At 48.9% G+C, this 15,969-nt stretch overlaps 1 protein-coding gene and 1 pseudogene across 1 annotated transcript in view; both read left to right on the top strand.

Moving 5' to 3' along the window:
* The window catches only part of ABCG4 (ATP binding cassette subfamily G member 4), a 33,505-nt gene extending 18,009 nt beyond the window's left edge, over positions 1 to 15,496 (top strand). The window contains exons 2-14 of the mRNA XM_066639455.1: positions 1,602 to 1,719; positions 3,273 to 3,405; positions 3,563 to 3,613; positions 4,543 to 4,688; positions 5,046 to 5,169; positions 5,480 to 5,594; positions 6,368 to 6,510; positions 7,833 to 7,931; positions 8,945 to 9,113; positions 10,145 to 10,245; positions 11,712 to 11,870; positions 14,081 to 14,199; positions 15,128 to 15,496. Of these exons, the coding sequence (XP_066495552.1) occupies positions 1,602 to 1,719; positions 3,273 to 3,405; positions 3,563 to 3,613; positions 4,543 to 4,688; positions 5,046 to 5,169; positions 5,480 to 5,594; positions 6,368 to 6,510; positions 7,833 to 7,931; positions 8,945 to 9,113; positions 10,145 to 10,245; positions 11,712 to 11,870; positions 14,081 to 14,199; positions 15,128 to 15,353 (1,703 nt within the window). The 3' untranslated portion in view covers positions 15,354 to 15,496. The remainder of the gene's footprint in view (positions 1 to 1,601; positions 1,720 to 3,272; positions 3,406 to 3,562; positions 3,614 to 4,542; positions 4,689 to 5,045; positions 5,170 to 5,479; positions 5,595 to 6,367; positions 6,511 to 7,832; positions 7,932 to 8,944; positions 9,114 to 10,144; positions 10,246 to 11,711; positions 11,871 to 14,080; positions 14,200 to 15,127) is intronic.
* On the top strand, positions 10,344 to 10,460 carry LOC136662813 (5S ribosomal RNA; annotated as a pseudogene).
* Positions 15,497 to 15,969: the final 473 nt, after the last annotated feature.

The raw sequence follows: 15,969 nt of genomic DNA, 5'->3' as shown, positions 1-15,969 counted from the left end.
TTTAAATCTCCCCTGGCGCACCCACATCTGTCGATGGCCAAAATAAGGCAATGGACTAGTCAGGCTGGAGGTGCTCCAAGCCACAGCCTAACCAACGAGCACCTGCAACCCCCCATAGGCTTGTGTTGACCCATCTCTATTACCATCATCAGTCGTGGGTGCTGTCCAGCTTCTGCTTCTGTGCCCTGCTCATCCGTACCTCATTCTCCATTTCCCTTGATTTACTGGCATGGCACCAAGGATGCTGGTAAAGCAATCTTGTCATCTCACAAAGTTGCAGGCATTCTCAGTCAATTTGGGGCAGGAAGGTGAGCGCTGACCTCGGCTGCCTTCCTGGAACTCGCACCGTCTCCAAATTGATTTTGCTTTCTGATTTGGACGAAGCCTTTGCTGTGAAGCACAGCAGCCTGGCTGGGCCCTCTGGCAGCTTTCATCCAAGGGTGTGTATGTGGGCTGGGATGTTGGTGACCTGGGATAATTAATCCAGAGCATCTTGTTGAAATTTTGGACATTTCTACCCTGTATGCAGCCCCTTCAACAGCATACAGCACTCCCCAGAGTGAGGAAATGCTATGATGTGGGAATAATACAGGCAGGCTGAATTCCTACCTGCTTGTTAGGCAGCTGTTAATTAAAGGCACAGAAGCCCTGCTGGGAAAGCACATAGAAGCTGCACAGAAAGAGGTATTGGGAACTGGTGGTGCTGCTGGAAGATGACTGTTGGTTAGAAATTGCCGACAGATCTGCTGCCCAGTGTCCTGAGGTAGCTTGCAGCTTGCGTTCCCAACAGGCCCTGTTTCCTGAGCCTTCTGCTCCAGGGTACAGAGATCTGTTGAGACCCTTCTGCATTGCCCGTCCTTCTTCTGATAACGCATATTTTGCAAGATGATTGCAGAACATGCCCAGTTTTGAGAATCGCTCAAGCACAGACAACCCAGAAGACAGATGCTGCTATCTGTGGTAGGGATCTTTCTTCCAGCCTCCTCTTGAAGACTCATTCAGTGCTGCCAGCACAGAATTTCATCACAAAAGCCTAACTTGCTCTGAGGTGGGATGGGGCAATCTCTCCACAATGGCTGAGGCGTGATTTTCTTTTTCTTAAAAAATCAGTCCTCAGTCACTAGTTCAGGCAGGGTATCCATGAGTTAAAGTGCGTTCTCTGCCTCTGCCTCCAGCATCCTCCTTGTTGGTCAGCTGCAAAACTCTGAATTATCTTGACTATTTTTTTCCATGGGTTACATTCCAGTGGCCAGACAAGCTGTTCTGCCACAAACATATAAAGTGTATAATAAATTTTATTTTTTTCTCTAAGATTCTACAGACTTTGACCATGAACCTGGGGCCCGGCAATTGGACCCCACAGCTCCTAAGGCCAGCCTTAGAGGAAACTTTTTCAGTTCCTAGCTATGCAAAAGCCTACAGGGGAAGGTCCCTTGTCTTGCATTGCCTCCGCCCCCCTTTTGCCTGATAATGGAAAGTTGAAATCATGTATCTTTGCCCAATCCCTCTGACAAATGTTGGCCAGCAAGTCTTCTGTTCAAACAAGTTCTCTAGGTTTTGTCAGCCCACTCACAAGCCCATCCTGTTCTTCTGTCTTCCAGGATACAAGACGCTCCTGAAATGTCTGTCTGGAAAGTTTTGCCGGCGCGAACTTATTGGGATTATGGGCCCTTCCGGGGCTGGGAAATCGACACTTATGAATATCCTGGCTGGATACCGGTGAGACACCTCCCTTTTCTCTTCTGGAGACCGATCTTTCCCTGGAGGGTTTTGTCTGGAAAATGACGCACAGTCACCATGCATGGCGGGTGCTTTGCAACTTATGGCAAGTCTCTGCCCCGAGGTGCTCAGAATCTGAAATCTGGCACAGGGAGACTGGAAGGAGAAGGAGAAAGAGAAAGAAAGATGGAGGCAGTGTCAACAGGGGAAGAACCGGTATTCAGTTTGGTTCCATGTCAGTAGTCAGTAGTGAGTGAGGACTACTTCATGGAAAAGATGGGCTTTTGAAGGATGAGAAGAGAAACTGTGTGTATGAGTTGGGTGTTCTGGAAGGGAGCTCCAGGTCTAAAGAGCAACAAGGGAGAAAGGGCAGGGAACAGAAGGATGGAAGAGTTGGAGGAACCCCAGCCATGGGCAGGGAGAAATCTATGCTCTGAGCTTGCACTGCCTCTCCTAGGTAGGGATATATAAAATTATGCAGGAGATGGATAAACTGACTAAAGGAATGTTCTTTTCCCTCTCCCACAGCACCAGAACTTAGGGACAGCCGCTAATACTGAGTGTTGGGAGAGTTAGAACTGACAAAAGAAAACATTTCTTTACCCAGTGTGTCATTAACCTGTGGAACTCATTGCCACAGGAAGTGGTGATGGTTTGTGCTGTCTTAGGTGCAAGGGAGTAGCAGCAGGATGCAGGTCTTTGTTGACTTGTCCCTGAGGCAGCTGTTGCGCTACTATGAAATATAGGAGGCTGGAGTGGATGGGCCTTTGATTTAATCCAGTGAGACTCTTAGGTAGAGACATCTTTTCCCCCCTCTCTCCCCCCCCTCTCTCTCTGCCATGTCACACAGCAAAACCCTTGGCCCCCAAAGTCCACAGAACCAAACAGACAGAAAGCCATAGACAGGACCTTTCTGGCTCACAGTGGGAGTTCTTTCCAAGAGCAAACTAACTATGCTTTAGCTGTTACAAGGACCCGATGACATAACTTCTGATGAAAGAGAATTAATAACAAGCCCTAATTTTGTTGTTTCTGGTGTCCCACACTTGAGTTCAAAATGCACTAATAAAACATTCGGATGAATTCATGCCTGGTATAGTGACTGATTAAAATACTCTGGCACGTAGCAGTTATGGAGAAAATATTAAAGTAAGAAAGAAAGAGGGAAGGACCATTGTGGCTTGTGACATCCCACCTTTGAACTGTGCTCTTCAGAGAACCAGAGAACGCCCCTGGTACCTGCTTTGAAGTCCTCTCAGTACCAGGCAAATCTTTTTTGCTTTCCCAGGCTTTTTAACTTCTGAACTTTTGATGAAATTGTGGCTTTAAAATAAATATATTTTGGTCTTGATTTTTTTAAGTTATTGCTGTCATTCAGTTGTAGTGTTGTTTAGATTTCTGGAAACTACCCTGGAATAGTTTATGCACTGTAGGGCAGGGTATAAGTGGTTACTGCAGAACAGAAGGCAAGTCCCTGTAACAGCTCTTGGAAAGCAGGCAAAGGGATAAAAATTCAGCTCCTGCTCAGACCAAAGTGCTTGCTGCTTTTGCAGGGAGATGGGCATGAAGGGGCAGATCCTGGTGAACGGACAGCAGAGGGAGCTGCGTACTTTTCGGAAAATGTCCTGCTACATCATGCAAGATGACATGCTGTTGCCGCATCTCACCGTCCGCGAAGCCATGATGGTGAGTGTGGGGGGGGGGGAATCAAGTGAACCTGGGAGTGGGGAGTAGTGTGTGGACAGCCCAGAGTCTATCAGAATAACTATACAAGTCCACCATCAATGCTGGAAATCGGTCTTGTCCAATTTCTGTGTTAATTTTTGTTCTGGTTCCCATTCAGGTGTCTGCAAACTTGAAGCTGAATGAGAAGCAAGAAGTGAAGAAGGAGCTGGTGAGCAAACAGCCCTGCCTGCGTTTTAATCTGAATGTGAAACCAAGAGAACTGGTTTAGTATTTGCTTTTTAAAAAGGCTCATCCCTCAATTTTTGAAAGCCAAAAGAAACGTTCAGTTATTCATAGTTTCTGGTTTAACAGGAGATTTTAAGGTCTCTGCTGTATTTGCAAATATGAGAATTATTCAGCTTGCAACTGACCTCTAGAAAAGCTCACCTTAATTCAGGGGCAGGGCAGCTGAACTCTTCTCAATGTTCATCTTAATGTTGAAGAGGCTTGAGGAGTGAACCCTTTAAAAGTAATCATTTCCTTGAAGCATTTAATATCAAGATAAGAACATAAGAACAACCCCACTGGATCAGGCCATAGGCCCATCTAGTCCAGCTTCCTGTATCTCACAGCGGCCCACCAAATGCCCCAAGGAACACACCAGATAACAAGAGACCTGCATCCTGGTGCCCTCCCTTGCATCTGGCATTCTGACATAACCCATTTCTAAAATCAGGAGGTTGCGCATACATATCATGGCTTGTACCCCGTAATGGATTTTTCCTCCAGAAATTTGTCCAATCCCCTTTTAAAGGCATCCAGGCCAGTCGCCATCACCACATCCTGTGGCAAGGAGTTCCACAGACCAACCACACGCTGAGTAAAGAAATATTTTCTTTTGTCTGTTCTAACTCTCCCAACACTCAATTTTAGTGGATGTCCCCTGGTTCTGGTGTTATGTGAGAGTGTAAAGAACATCTCTCTATCCACTCTGACCATCCCCTGCATAATTTTGTACGTCTCAATCATGTCCCCCCTCAGATGAATCTTTTCCAGTTACAAAGTCTTCTCTGAACCTTCCAGGGAATAATAAAGCTTGCATTTCAGGCTACATACATCACCTTCTCTCTCTCCCCCCCCCCCCTTCTGTGGGTCCAGGTGAATGAGATCTTGACGGCCTTGAGTCTTCTCGAATGTTCCTACACTCGCACGATTTCCCTGTCTGGTGGACAGCGCAAGAGACTGGCCATTGCCTTGGAGCTGGTCAACAATCCTCCAGTCATGTTTTTTGACGAACCCACCAGGTAGAAGCTGGGCCTACCAAATTGAAAAGGGCAGGAAGGGGTAACTGTTATATCAAGCAGGGCGACCTCCGGCTGGTTCCTCAGGACACCTGGGCAAGAAGGTCAGAGTGCAGCCTCTGGCCACAGTTTCAGGGATTCTGCAGGGCAGCAGAGAGCAGACTGAGAACATCCTCCCCGCTGGGAGCTACTCTGGGAGCAGAGGGAGACAGGCCCCTTAGCCTGGCTGCTAGGTGGAGACAGCCGCAACCTTTGTGGTGTTGTGGCTGGTGTGATCAAGGACTGACACATACTGCACCCTCCTCTCGGCGCCTCTGACCCCAGTGCCTTCCTCTTGCTGTCTGTCTCCTGCCCCTGCAGTGGCCTGGACAGTTCCTCCTGCTTCCAAGTGGTCTCCCTGCTGAAGTCTCTGGCTCAGGGCGGGCGCACCATCATCTGCACCATCCACCAGCCCAGCGCAAAACTCTTTGAGAAGTTTGACAAGGTGAGACTCATTTCAAAGCTCTTGGGCGTCACCTTTGCCTTGTGTGGCAGTGTCTCCGGGCCAGGACAGATTGGCTTCTCAGTGCTGCAGGATTTGCACCGCAGGGGTACAATCACAGTGCAGGGATTGAAAAGTGCCTCTGGCCATGTGTTGAGCCATCAGCACAGTTCCTGATGAGAGAGCCCGGCTCTGGGATTTTTCTGGGCCTGGCCATCATCTCACCAAAACGACCTTGGTGTATGGGCTTGCAGAGCCTACTGTTTCACCTGCTCCTGAACGCGATGTGAACACGATTTTTCTTTCCTTCCAGCTTTATATCCTGAGCCAGGGTCAGTGCATCTTCAAGGGAGCAGTGGCCAATCTCATCCCCTACCTAAAAGGGCTGGGTCTGCATTGCCCCACCTACCACAACCCAGCTGATTTCAGTAAGTGATGGCCATTGTTATAGATAGCTTAAAAAGCGAGAGAGAGAGAGAGAGAGATAAATTCATGGAGGATTTGTTGGCATCCTTCAGTCTCGGAAGACTATGGTGTCACGCTCTGAATGGTGGTTCTGGAACAGAGTGTCCTCTCCAGTGCGCAAAGCCTGGGTAAAGTAGGTATGGAGGATAGGCTGTTACCCATGCAGCGATACCCCCCTCTCTCCGTTGCTGAAATGGTCCAATGGAAAGGCAGAGGCCAATACGGTTGGTTCCAGCGGCGTTACGGGAGTTGCCAGAACGTGACTGTGTTCAGCCATGAACTGCCTCAGGGACTCCGGCTCCGGATTTTGCCTCGAGGTTGACTCCTGAAGCCTTTTCCACAACTGGATGTAGCCACGAGGCAGTGGAGGTTTGGGATCAGAGTTTTCCTTCTCTCAGATGAGCTGCCTTCCCAGGCTGACGAGTCCCATCTACCCGGTGGCTGTTTAGTCGCCTCTTACGACAAGTACAGCCAAACTGAGGGCCTATTCTTATCCCCAGCCCCCAGGGGAGGCTGATGGAGGATACATCTGTCAGTACCTATTAGCCTTGGTTGGATTAATGGAACCTCCATGTTCAGGCATACTTTTTATGTTCAGGCACTTTTTAAGGACCAACTTGTATTGCGGTGGGCAGTGGGTGGGGTCTGGCCAGGATTGGGGTGAAGGATGGAGAACAGTGGGGAGCGCATGCTTGCGTATTCACAAGACCCTGCACTCTGTCTGCTCTCCTTGCAGTCATTGAAGTCGCCTCAGGCGAGTATGGCGACCTGAACCCGCTACTCTTCCAGGCTGTCCAGAACGGGCTGTGCACCATGGCAGAGGAGAAGAAGAGCAGTCCCAACAAAGCGGATTCCTCTTGCACTGAACCCTGCGTGGCTGTGAGTGGCCAGAATGGGTGGGAGGGGCTGCTTGCTCTACAGCTTGTATTATCCCAGGGCTCTTCCAAGCCACAGATTGTCCTGCTCTGCCTTGGGCACTCCTCTTCCCAGCTCCCCAAACATGCCTCCCTTATAGTTAGGACCTATGAGAGGAATTTTGTCAGAGGGTACAAAGTTTCTTCTGGGCCAGGGGAAGGGGGACAATGGGGGCAGGCAGAACAGGGGGCAAAATAGGGCAGGGGAGGGTGCTGACAGCCACAATAGTCTTTGGAGCTCAGGTCTACTAGGCTTCTTGATGCAGAGCCCAGGTCTACCCGACCATGCGGCACTGGCAGCTAGATAAAGTAATATGGAAAACCAAACGCACTCCTCAGTTTCTCTAAAAATTTTGAAATATAGAAAATTGATTGCAGAAAATTAGCATCATCGTATTTAGGCTCCCACTCGAATGGATCAAAATGAACCTCTGCAGCAGCTGTAAACCCACAGCTGGGTCCCTGAGCTTCTATACACTCCTTCACGGTTATGGGATCCACAAACCAAAGAGCTCCTGTAGCAGGCCAGTTTCCTCCCAGATCTGACACTGTGTTAAGGAGGGTCATGGCTGCTTTCCTGGGCCTGGTGTGTATGGCTTGCAGCAGCAGTGAACACTGCATGCCCAGGTGTGCCCCCAGCATCATGCACAGGCAGCAAGTTCAGGTAAATGTAAGATCCCAGGAACTTTCTGGGCCCCCTCGTTTGGTTCCTGGGTCCCCTTTCTGACCCTGGGCCTGGGTACAAATTACCCCCTTTACCACCCTCTCCTAGGCCCTGCTTTATAGTAGCAACTTTTCAGCCTGACCAGACCCATGTTCTACCATGTTGGTTTCCCACAGTGCTCTGGCACGATGCAATATCTTGGGGCATTGTGGGAGACCAAGTTGGTGGCCATCTGCCATCCCGCAATGAGAACAGCGCCCCCCAAAAGTATATCTTTAAAAAAAAAAACAGGAGAGGGTAGTGCATGCTCTACTGAGGCTGTGTGGCAAGCAACTGACAACCATCTGGAGGACAAATTGAAACATGGATTTTGCAACAATTACACTTGCACAATATTGCATGTATTGATAAATAGCCTGTTAATTGCTATTTAATGTCAGTTCCTGTTCCCACAGAGAGGAGGAGGAGGAGGGTGTTATAATTACTGGTTCTCATCGGTTTTTCTTTTCTTTTATTGCAGTAAATAATTGCCTATTTCACAACCAATAATATGAATCTGTTATGGTTCCCCCACTCCTCTCATTCCTTTTCCTCCCACATTTCCCCCCCCCCCAAAAAACCAGGATATGGACCACATTGAGAGCCATACTTTTGCTACCAGCACCCTGACCCAGTTCTGCATCCTCTTCAAGAGAACCTTCCTGTCCATTTTGAGAGACACGGTGAGGGCTGTAGTCGGCTTGGGGGGGCGGGCGGCACTCTGAGCTGTGAAAGCACAAAATTGGTTGGGGCATACTGCGGAAGAGGGGCTGCTTTGCAAACAGATATGGGGAAGAGGGTTGTGGTTGCATGGAAACCCTGCCCAAGTTGTTTGGGAGCTGATTCTGTTAGGTGTGTGGCACTCTGCACATGCTCAGAAACATCACTGTATTTCTAGAATCAGGTCTAGAAGGGGCTAAGAGGAGAACAGAACTGCTTCACTCTTCCTTTCAAGCATAGGGAAAAAAAACCCTACTTGCAGCTTCCAAATTGAGTCAGATCAGGGGTTCATCTTGTCCGGTGCAGTCTACTCTGAGAGACAGCAGCCCTCCAGGGTCTCAGGCAAGGAGAGATCTTTCCTCTTACCTGCTACCTGAGATCCTTTTAACTGGAGTTGCTACCTCGGGACTGAACCTGGGATGCAGGCTCCAATACTGGCTCTGCAGGAGGGCAAACGTCACAGACTGGGATAGGCAAATGCAGGGTTCTAAAACCAGGCTGTGCATTTGAGGTTGCTCAAGTGGAAGCCACGATTTAGGGTTCAAACAAACAGCCAGATTAAATGTTGCTGTACATCACAAATGTTGCTGCACATCTACATGAATTGTCATGTGACCACTCCTGGCCATGGGGAATCAAAATAAAGGCAGGCAAAAGTCCTCCAACCCTGTACTACTTTTTTCCTTTCCCTGCTGACACGTTAGTACTGCCATAGCCTGGGAGACCAGCTACAGTGTTCCCAGACCAGCTGCAAGGCTGTGTCCTGAATACCTCTACTGAAGACTTGGATAGGAGGGCATCAAGCTCTGCCACAGACTTATTTTGTAGCCTTGGTCACATCACAATTCCCGGAGCCTCAGCTGTCCATCTTTAAAGTGGGGATATTAACGGCAAACACTGTTTTGCAAAATGTAACAAAGTGCTCCTTGGAGGATAAGGCAGAGTTGACAACCCTGATCTGTTTTGCCCCTTGAAGGTGCTGACCCACCTGCGGTTCATGTCACACATCTGCATCGGAGTGCTGATCGGCTTGCTCTACCTACACATTGGCAATGATGCCGCCAAAGTCTTCAACAACACTGGCTTCCTCTTCTTCTCCATGCTCTTCCTCATGTTTGCTGCACTGATGCCCACAGTCCTCACCTGTAAGCAGTTGCTCCTCTTTGCTAACTTTGCTAACATAGAAGGAAGTGCTCCAAAAAAGCTTGGAAGTGCATTTTCCTCAATGGGTGTGCATCAGAATAAGAGGGAGGGGAACATGAGCAGCTCCTAAATCCTTCCTCCATAGTATTATTTCCTAAGAGTTTACTCCCTGCCTTGGCTCCCAGCTGCAAATATCAGAGGCAGAGGCAGGCCCAAGAATATTAGGAGAGTCATGATGGACGGAACCAAAGGTTCATCAGCACCTTTCTTTCCATAGTAGCTAACCAGACTCTTCCAGGAATGCCCATGTGATGGCAGTAGCCTATCCCCTTTGTGTGTGTCACCCCAAAAAACTAACATTCTGTGGTATTCTGCCCCTGAACATGGAGGTTCCACAGGGCCAGCCTAATAGCCATTGATAACTCTCTCCTCCATGAACGTATAAGGAACCGCCTTACTGAAATTCAGGCCAATCATCCATCTAGCACCAGTACAGTCTAACCTATCAGGGTTGGTGGTCTGGAGATACATCTGAAGTCCGAGTCAAGCCACAAAATTAACAAACTGCAGTTCCTCCTTCTTGCCAGTTGCATTGGTGGCACCCAAGTGCATTCTGCTCCCTCTCCCAGCAAATATCCCCTGTGGAACAGGGCACAGGATGCTTGGATCTGGCTGTCTGAGCACCTAAGTCACAATCAGCCTGATTGACTATAATGGGACATACTTCTGAGTAGCCATGCATAGGATTGGGCTGTTAGAGCACAGACCAAATGAACTCTTGGGCCTGTTCAAGTCCCCTGTGTCATCCCAGAGGTGTCACAAAAGTGCTATAAGGCACTTTTATATCACTGGGAGAGTTGGCAGACTAGCAAATCTTCTTGCACGGCTACCTGGAGATGCCAGGGACCTTCTCATGCCAAGCAGTTTGTCCTACTACTACTGAGCTTTATCGCCCAGCTCCAGCTCCTCCTCCTCTGCAGCAAAGTTGCATTGTGGTCTGCAGCTCATTTGCTCGGTCTCCTTGTCTTTGCAGTCCCTCTGGAAATGTCCGTATTCCTGAGAGAACATCTGAACTACTGGTACAGCCTGAAGGCCTATTTTCTAGCCAAAACGATGGCCGACGTCCCTTTCCAGGTGAGAGAGCTTGGTTAGGTTTGCAGAATGAGGAGTTTATACTGTTGATCTCCTCCTCAGCTCAGCCCACCTGCTCACCTGGGTGCCACATTTTCCCTGGTAGCAACTGTTACCCTGCACATGCTTGATCTCGTCTGGTCTCGGAAGCTAAGCAGGGTCAGGCCGGGTTAGTACTTGGATGGGAGACCACCTGGGAATACCGGGTGCTGTAGGCTTATACCATGATCTTGGAAGCTAAGCAGGGTCAGGCCTGGTTAGTACTTGGATGGGAGACCACCTGGGAATACCGGGTGCTGTAGGCTTATACCATGATCTCGGAAGCTAAGCAGGGTCAGGCCGGGTTAGTACTTGGATGGGAGACCACCTGGGAATACCTGGTGCTGTAGGCTTATACCATGATCTTGGAAGCTAAGCAGGGTCAGGCCTGGTTAGTACTTGGATGGGAGACCGCTTGGGAATACCGGGTGCTGTAGGCTTATACCATGATCTTGGAAGATAAGCAGGGTCAGGCCTGGTTAGTACTTGGATGGGAGACCACCTGGGAATACCGGGTGCTGTAGGCTTATACCATGATCTCGGAAGCTAAGCAGGGTCAGGCCGGGTTAGTACTTGGATGGGAGACCGCTTGGGAATACCGGGTGCTGTAGGCTTATACCATGATCTTGGAAGCTAAGCAGGGTCAGGCCTGGTTAGTACTTGGATGGGAGACCACCTGGGAATACCGGGTGCTGTAGGCTTATACCATGATCTCGGAAGCTAAGCAGGGTCAGGCCGGGTTAGTACTTGGATGGGAGACCGCTTGGGAATACCGGGTGCTGTAGGCTTATACCATGATCTTGGAAGCTAAGCAGGGTCAGGCCTGGTTAGTACTTGGATGGGAGACCACCTGGGAATACCGGGTGCTGTAGGCTTATACCATGATCTCGGAAGCTAAGCAGGGTCAGGCCGGGTTAGTACTTGGATGGGAGACCGCTTGGGAATACCGGGTGCTGTAGGCTTATACCATGATCTTGGAAGCTAAGCAGGGTCAGGCCTGGTTAGTACTTGGATGGGAGACCACCTGGGAATACCTGGTGCTGTAGGCTTATACCATGATCTCGGAAGCTAAGCAGGGTCAGGCCTGGTTAGTACTTGGATGGGAGACCACCTGGAAATACCAGGTGCTGTAGGCTTATACCATAGTCTTTCGAGACTGAAGGTTGCCAACCAATAAATTTTCCCTGACAGAGGCTGTATGCTGTTAAACAGATGCATGGCAGGGAAAAGTTCAACAGGTACAGCGGGCCCCCTCCAGCTGAAAGAGCAACACTTTTGCTCTTTTGTCCCCCACACACTGGTGGGTTTTGCACACACAACCCCCAGCAACCTTCCCACCTCTCTTCCTGTTGCTGGGAAATGGGAGACTCAGTTCATTTTTGGAAAGAAGTGCTAATCTCGTCACCCTCCCCTCGTGTCACTTTCTGCAGGTAATTTGCCCCATCACCTACTGCAGCATTGTGTATTGGATGACGGGTCAGCCCCCGGAGGCCACGCGCTTCTTGCTCTTCTCTGCCCTGGCCACGTCCACCGCCTTGGTGGCGCAGTCTCTGGGGCTTCTAATCGGAGCAGCGTCCACCTCCTTGCAGGTAAGTTCAGAATGGTTGTTGCAGACCTGCTGGTATCGCATCAAATCCTTTGCTGGGATAAAGCCCTAGGGAGGAGCCGCAGTTCAGTGGAAGTGCATTGGCTTTGCATGCAGGAGATTCAGTGTCTAAGCTCTGACAGCATCTCCCAGTAAGGCAGTCAAATTCCTGTCTGAAATTCTGGAGAACTAGCCAGAGTTGACAAGCAGAGCATGAAGACTATAGTCTACCCCCATTGCTGGCCCCTGGAGTCACAGATAGACTGCCTTTGGAGCTTCCATTCAACTTTGTTGGCTACTAAGAACAGCCCTGCTGAGTCAGATGCAAGGCTTATCTAATCCAGAACCCTGTTTCCAACCATGATTAGTCACATGCCCCTGGGAAGCCCGTAGCCAGGGCATGAAGGCACCAGATCTTCCCTGTGATGTGAGCATTTTGCATCAAGAAGTTGTTCAGTTATGAATTCAAAAGTTCATCGTGTCCAAGTGTTCCTGTCCTTGAAAGAGAAACACGACAGAACTCTTCGTTTCATTCACGTATATGGTGTACAGTGAGGATAGGCCCCTGCCCCAGGAGGCTTACAGTCCTATAGTTTGGGAAATGGGAGACAACAGGGGAAGGGGAGCAAAAAGGGAAGAATATGCATTTCGTCAATTGCATAAATCAACAATGAGATCTACTGATTCCTAGATCATAAGAACAGCCCCACTAGATCAGGCCACAGGCCCGTCCAGCTTCCTGTATCTCACAGTGGCCCACCAAATGCCTCAGGGGGCACACAAGACAACAAGAGACATGCATCCTGGTGCCCTCCTTTGCATCTGGCATTCTGACGTAGCCCATTTCTAAAATCAGGAGGTTGCACATACCCATTATGGCTTGTAACCTGTAATGGATTTTTCCCCCAGAAACTTCTCCAATCCCCTTTTAAAGGTGACTAGGTCAGATGCCATCACCACATACTGTGGCAAGGAGTTCCACAGACCAACTACACGCTACACACTAAGTAAAGAAATATTTTCTTTTGTCTGTCCTAACTCTCCCAACACTCAATTTTAGTGGATGTCCCCTGGTTCTGGTGTTATGTGAGAGTGTAAAGAGCATCTCTCTATCCACTTTGTCCATCCCCTGCATAATTTTGTATGTCTCAATCATGTCCCCCCTCAGGCGTCTCTTTTCTAGGCTGAAGAGGCCCAAATGCCATAGCCATTCCTCATAAGGAAGGTGCCCCGGCCCAGTAATCATTTTAGTCTTTCTCTTTTGCACCTTTTCCATTTCCACTATGTCTTTTTTGAGATGCGGCGACCAGAACTGGATGCAATACTCCAGGTGTGGCCTTACCATAGATTTGTATGACGGCATTATAATATTAGCTGTCTTGTTCTCAATACCTTTTCTAATGATCCCAAACATAGAATTGGCCTTCTTCACTGCCGCTGCACATTGGGTTGACACTTTCATTGAGCTGTTCACCACCACCCCAAGATCCCTCTCATAGATCAGGAATCTGATGTTCGAACATTAGAACTTACAAACCATGACATGTTTATTCTCTAGTGGTTGATCACTTTATGTTTGCTGCTTTGCCAAGATGACTTTAACCTTTGAAGACTCTTTTCTTGGGAGGGAAGGGATCCAACATGGGAGTATTTGTACAGGTGTTTCTTTAATATATTACTCTATCACAGCATTTCTCAGTGTTTATCCTCTGCTATAATTTTGCATGGTCCACCAACTGGAAGTACCACCGGAAGTAAGTGGTAGTGATGGCATCAAGAATCACTTCTGAATTGGGAGGCCAGATGCAACACAGTCAAGCACCAGTAAGAGGCTGAGGAAAGACAAGAGGGCTTTTTTGAGCATGCAAAAAGTGCATGCCAGAGCTCTGCCTGCTGGGCTCAGTCTTCTACTGCTGTTTGTCGTATTGCATTGCTAATCTCACTGCCAGGTGGCAGGGGTCTCGGGTTCCTGCAAGTGCCACTGGACACCACCTCAAGTACCTCCAGTGGTATATGTACCACTGCTTGAGAAACACTGCTCTGTCACAACTCTGCTCTCCAAAAGAAGTTTTGAGGCTGGATTTTTTGAAATGTCAGATTGAATCTGAATTGTCAGATTTGAAATTCAGTTTTTTTCAGAAGCTATCTACATCTCTTTTGAACGCACAAGCTTCTACCTGTATGCATCTCTTTCTCCCACTCTTTCTGTCCCAGGTGGCCACATTTGTGGGTCCAGTCACAGCCATCCCTGTCCTCCTCTTCTCTGGTTTCTTCGTCAGTTTCAAGACCATCCCCACCTACCTGCAGTGGAGCTCCTACGTCTCTTATGTCAGGTGGGCAGCTGGCTTTGATACTTGCCAAGTATGCTTTTGTTGAAGTTATACACAGCTGTTCAAGAGGCCTTCGTGGTCAGTGTGGGAAAAGTCAAAATGAAGACTCTTTAATCAGGGTGTTCCTTGTAACAAGCAAAACTTTCTGTTGACAGTTTACAAGTTATAAAAACACACACAAGTCAGGGTTGAAATCATAGATATGCATGTTTAGATCAGTCCCCTGGAGAGCAGGCCATGAAATTCTGCATGTCTTCAACTGTGATTGTTAGACATAAAAAGTCCCATATTCCAGGCTTTTCTAGAAATTTCCTGATAGAGTGGAAGTATCTAAATCAGCATTTCTCATTGTACCACTCACTGAGTGCCACTTTGTGTAACCCGGTCCATTACACATACCACCAGAAGTAACTGGTGATGACATCATCTCCAGTTACTGCTGGGTTGGGAGGCTTACAAGACTGGGACATGATGCACTTACCACCAGTTAGAAGCGCAGCGCTGTGGGAGTTGCACAAAAAACCAAGTCAGGCTGAGCCCCCTACTGTTGTTTGGTGCATTGTGTCCTTGAGTTGCTGCTGTGTGACGGGTGTCCAGGGGTGCTGCACGTACCACTAGACATCACCTTGCATGCAACTGATGATACGTGTACCACCAGTTGAGAAACATGATCTAAACCATTAAGGGGTCTGGTGCTGTGTGTGTGTGAGAGAGAGATGGAAATATTGATGTCCCATTCCTGGATGGTTCTGGTTTCTTGGATTATGTATATTGAATGTCAGCTGTCTGAGCCTCATGGCATCTAAGTCGGGTCCAACGCCCCTCACAGCCAAAGTCAGCCAACCGAGGTTCAAGTGTCTGTATATTATTTTTGCGTGTGACGTACGCTCTGCGCTGGTGGTGATGCTTTTCTCTCTCCTGGTTCATTCAGGTATGGCTTTGAGGGCGTCATTCTCACCATCTACGCCTTGGAACGTGGGGAGCTGGAGTGCAAGACAGAATCCTGCCCCTTCAAGGATCCCAGCAGAATCCTCCAAGAACTGGACGTGGAGGAAGCCAAACTCTACCTGGACTTCATTGTCCTTGGGATCTTCTTTGTCATCCTCCGGCTTCTGGCCTACCTCATCCTCAAGTACAGAGTCAAGTCTGAAAGATAAAGGGACTATCAGGCCTGGTCCCGATGCCCTTTGGCAGATCCCACTGGCTGTGCCGTGGCTGTTTTCCAAAGGGACATAGACTCCATGGGCCGTAGACCGAAGAGGGAGGTATTGGGAAGCTGGTGACCTGCACTAGCTCAGTCGAGAAGGGTTGATGAGACGTCTCGGAACTGTTTTAACCTTTCCAAGCATTCTGTTCATGGCTGGTTTTCTTTTGTATAATTCTGGAAAGTGTCAAGCTCTCTTCCTGGAGCAACACCAACTGGAAGGAACTTGCCCTTGTTCATGCACCCCCCCTCTCAAACAGGAACCCCTGGGACACCATCTTCCGAGGGGAGGCCACCTGACTTCTGCTCCACGGGGAATGCAAAGGGGTGGAGGGAAAGCTCTGGAATCCATTTTAGCTGGGCCTGGGAGGGGGGTTGTAGGGTGGGACAGGTGCAGTTGGTGTGGGGCAAGGGAGGGAAGCAAGGGGTTTTCGACAGGCTAAGATGTTCCACTGCAAAGCACAGTTTTGTAGCGCCGTTGTTTCGTGCTGTTTTTGACTTGCTTGCTTGCAGACATAATCATAGCATGGGTACCAATATTAAGAAATTGGAAGATCCAATAGGGTGTG

The sequence above is a fragment of the Tiliqua scincoides genome, chromosome 11 (genome assembly GCF_035046505.1).
Source record: "Tiliqua scincoides isolate rTilSci1 chromosome 11, rTilSci1.hap2, whole genome shotgun sequence".
Classification (NCBI taxonomy): domain Eukaryota; kingdom Metazoa; phylum Chordata; class Lepidosauria; order Squamata; family Scincidae; genus Tiliqua; species Tiliqua scincoides.
The sequence above is the reverse complement of the archived record's forward strand: the minus strand, read 5'-3'. Positions and strand labels throughout refer to the sequence as shown.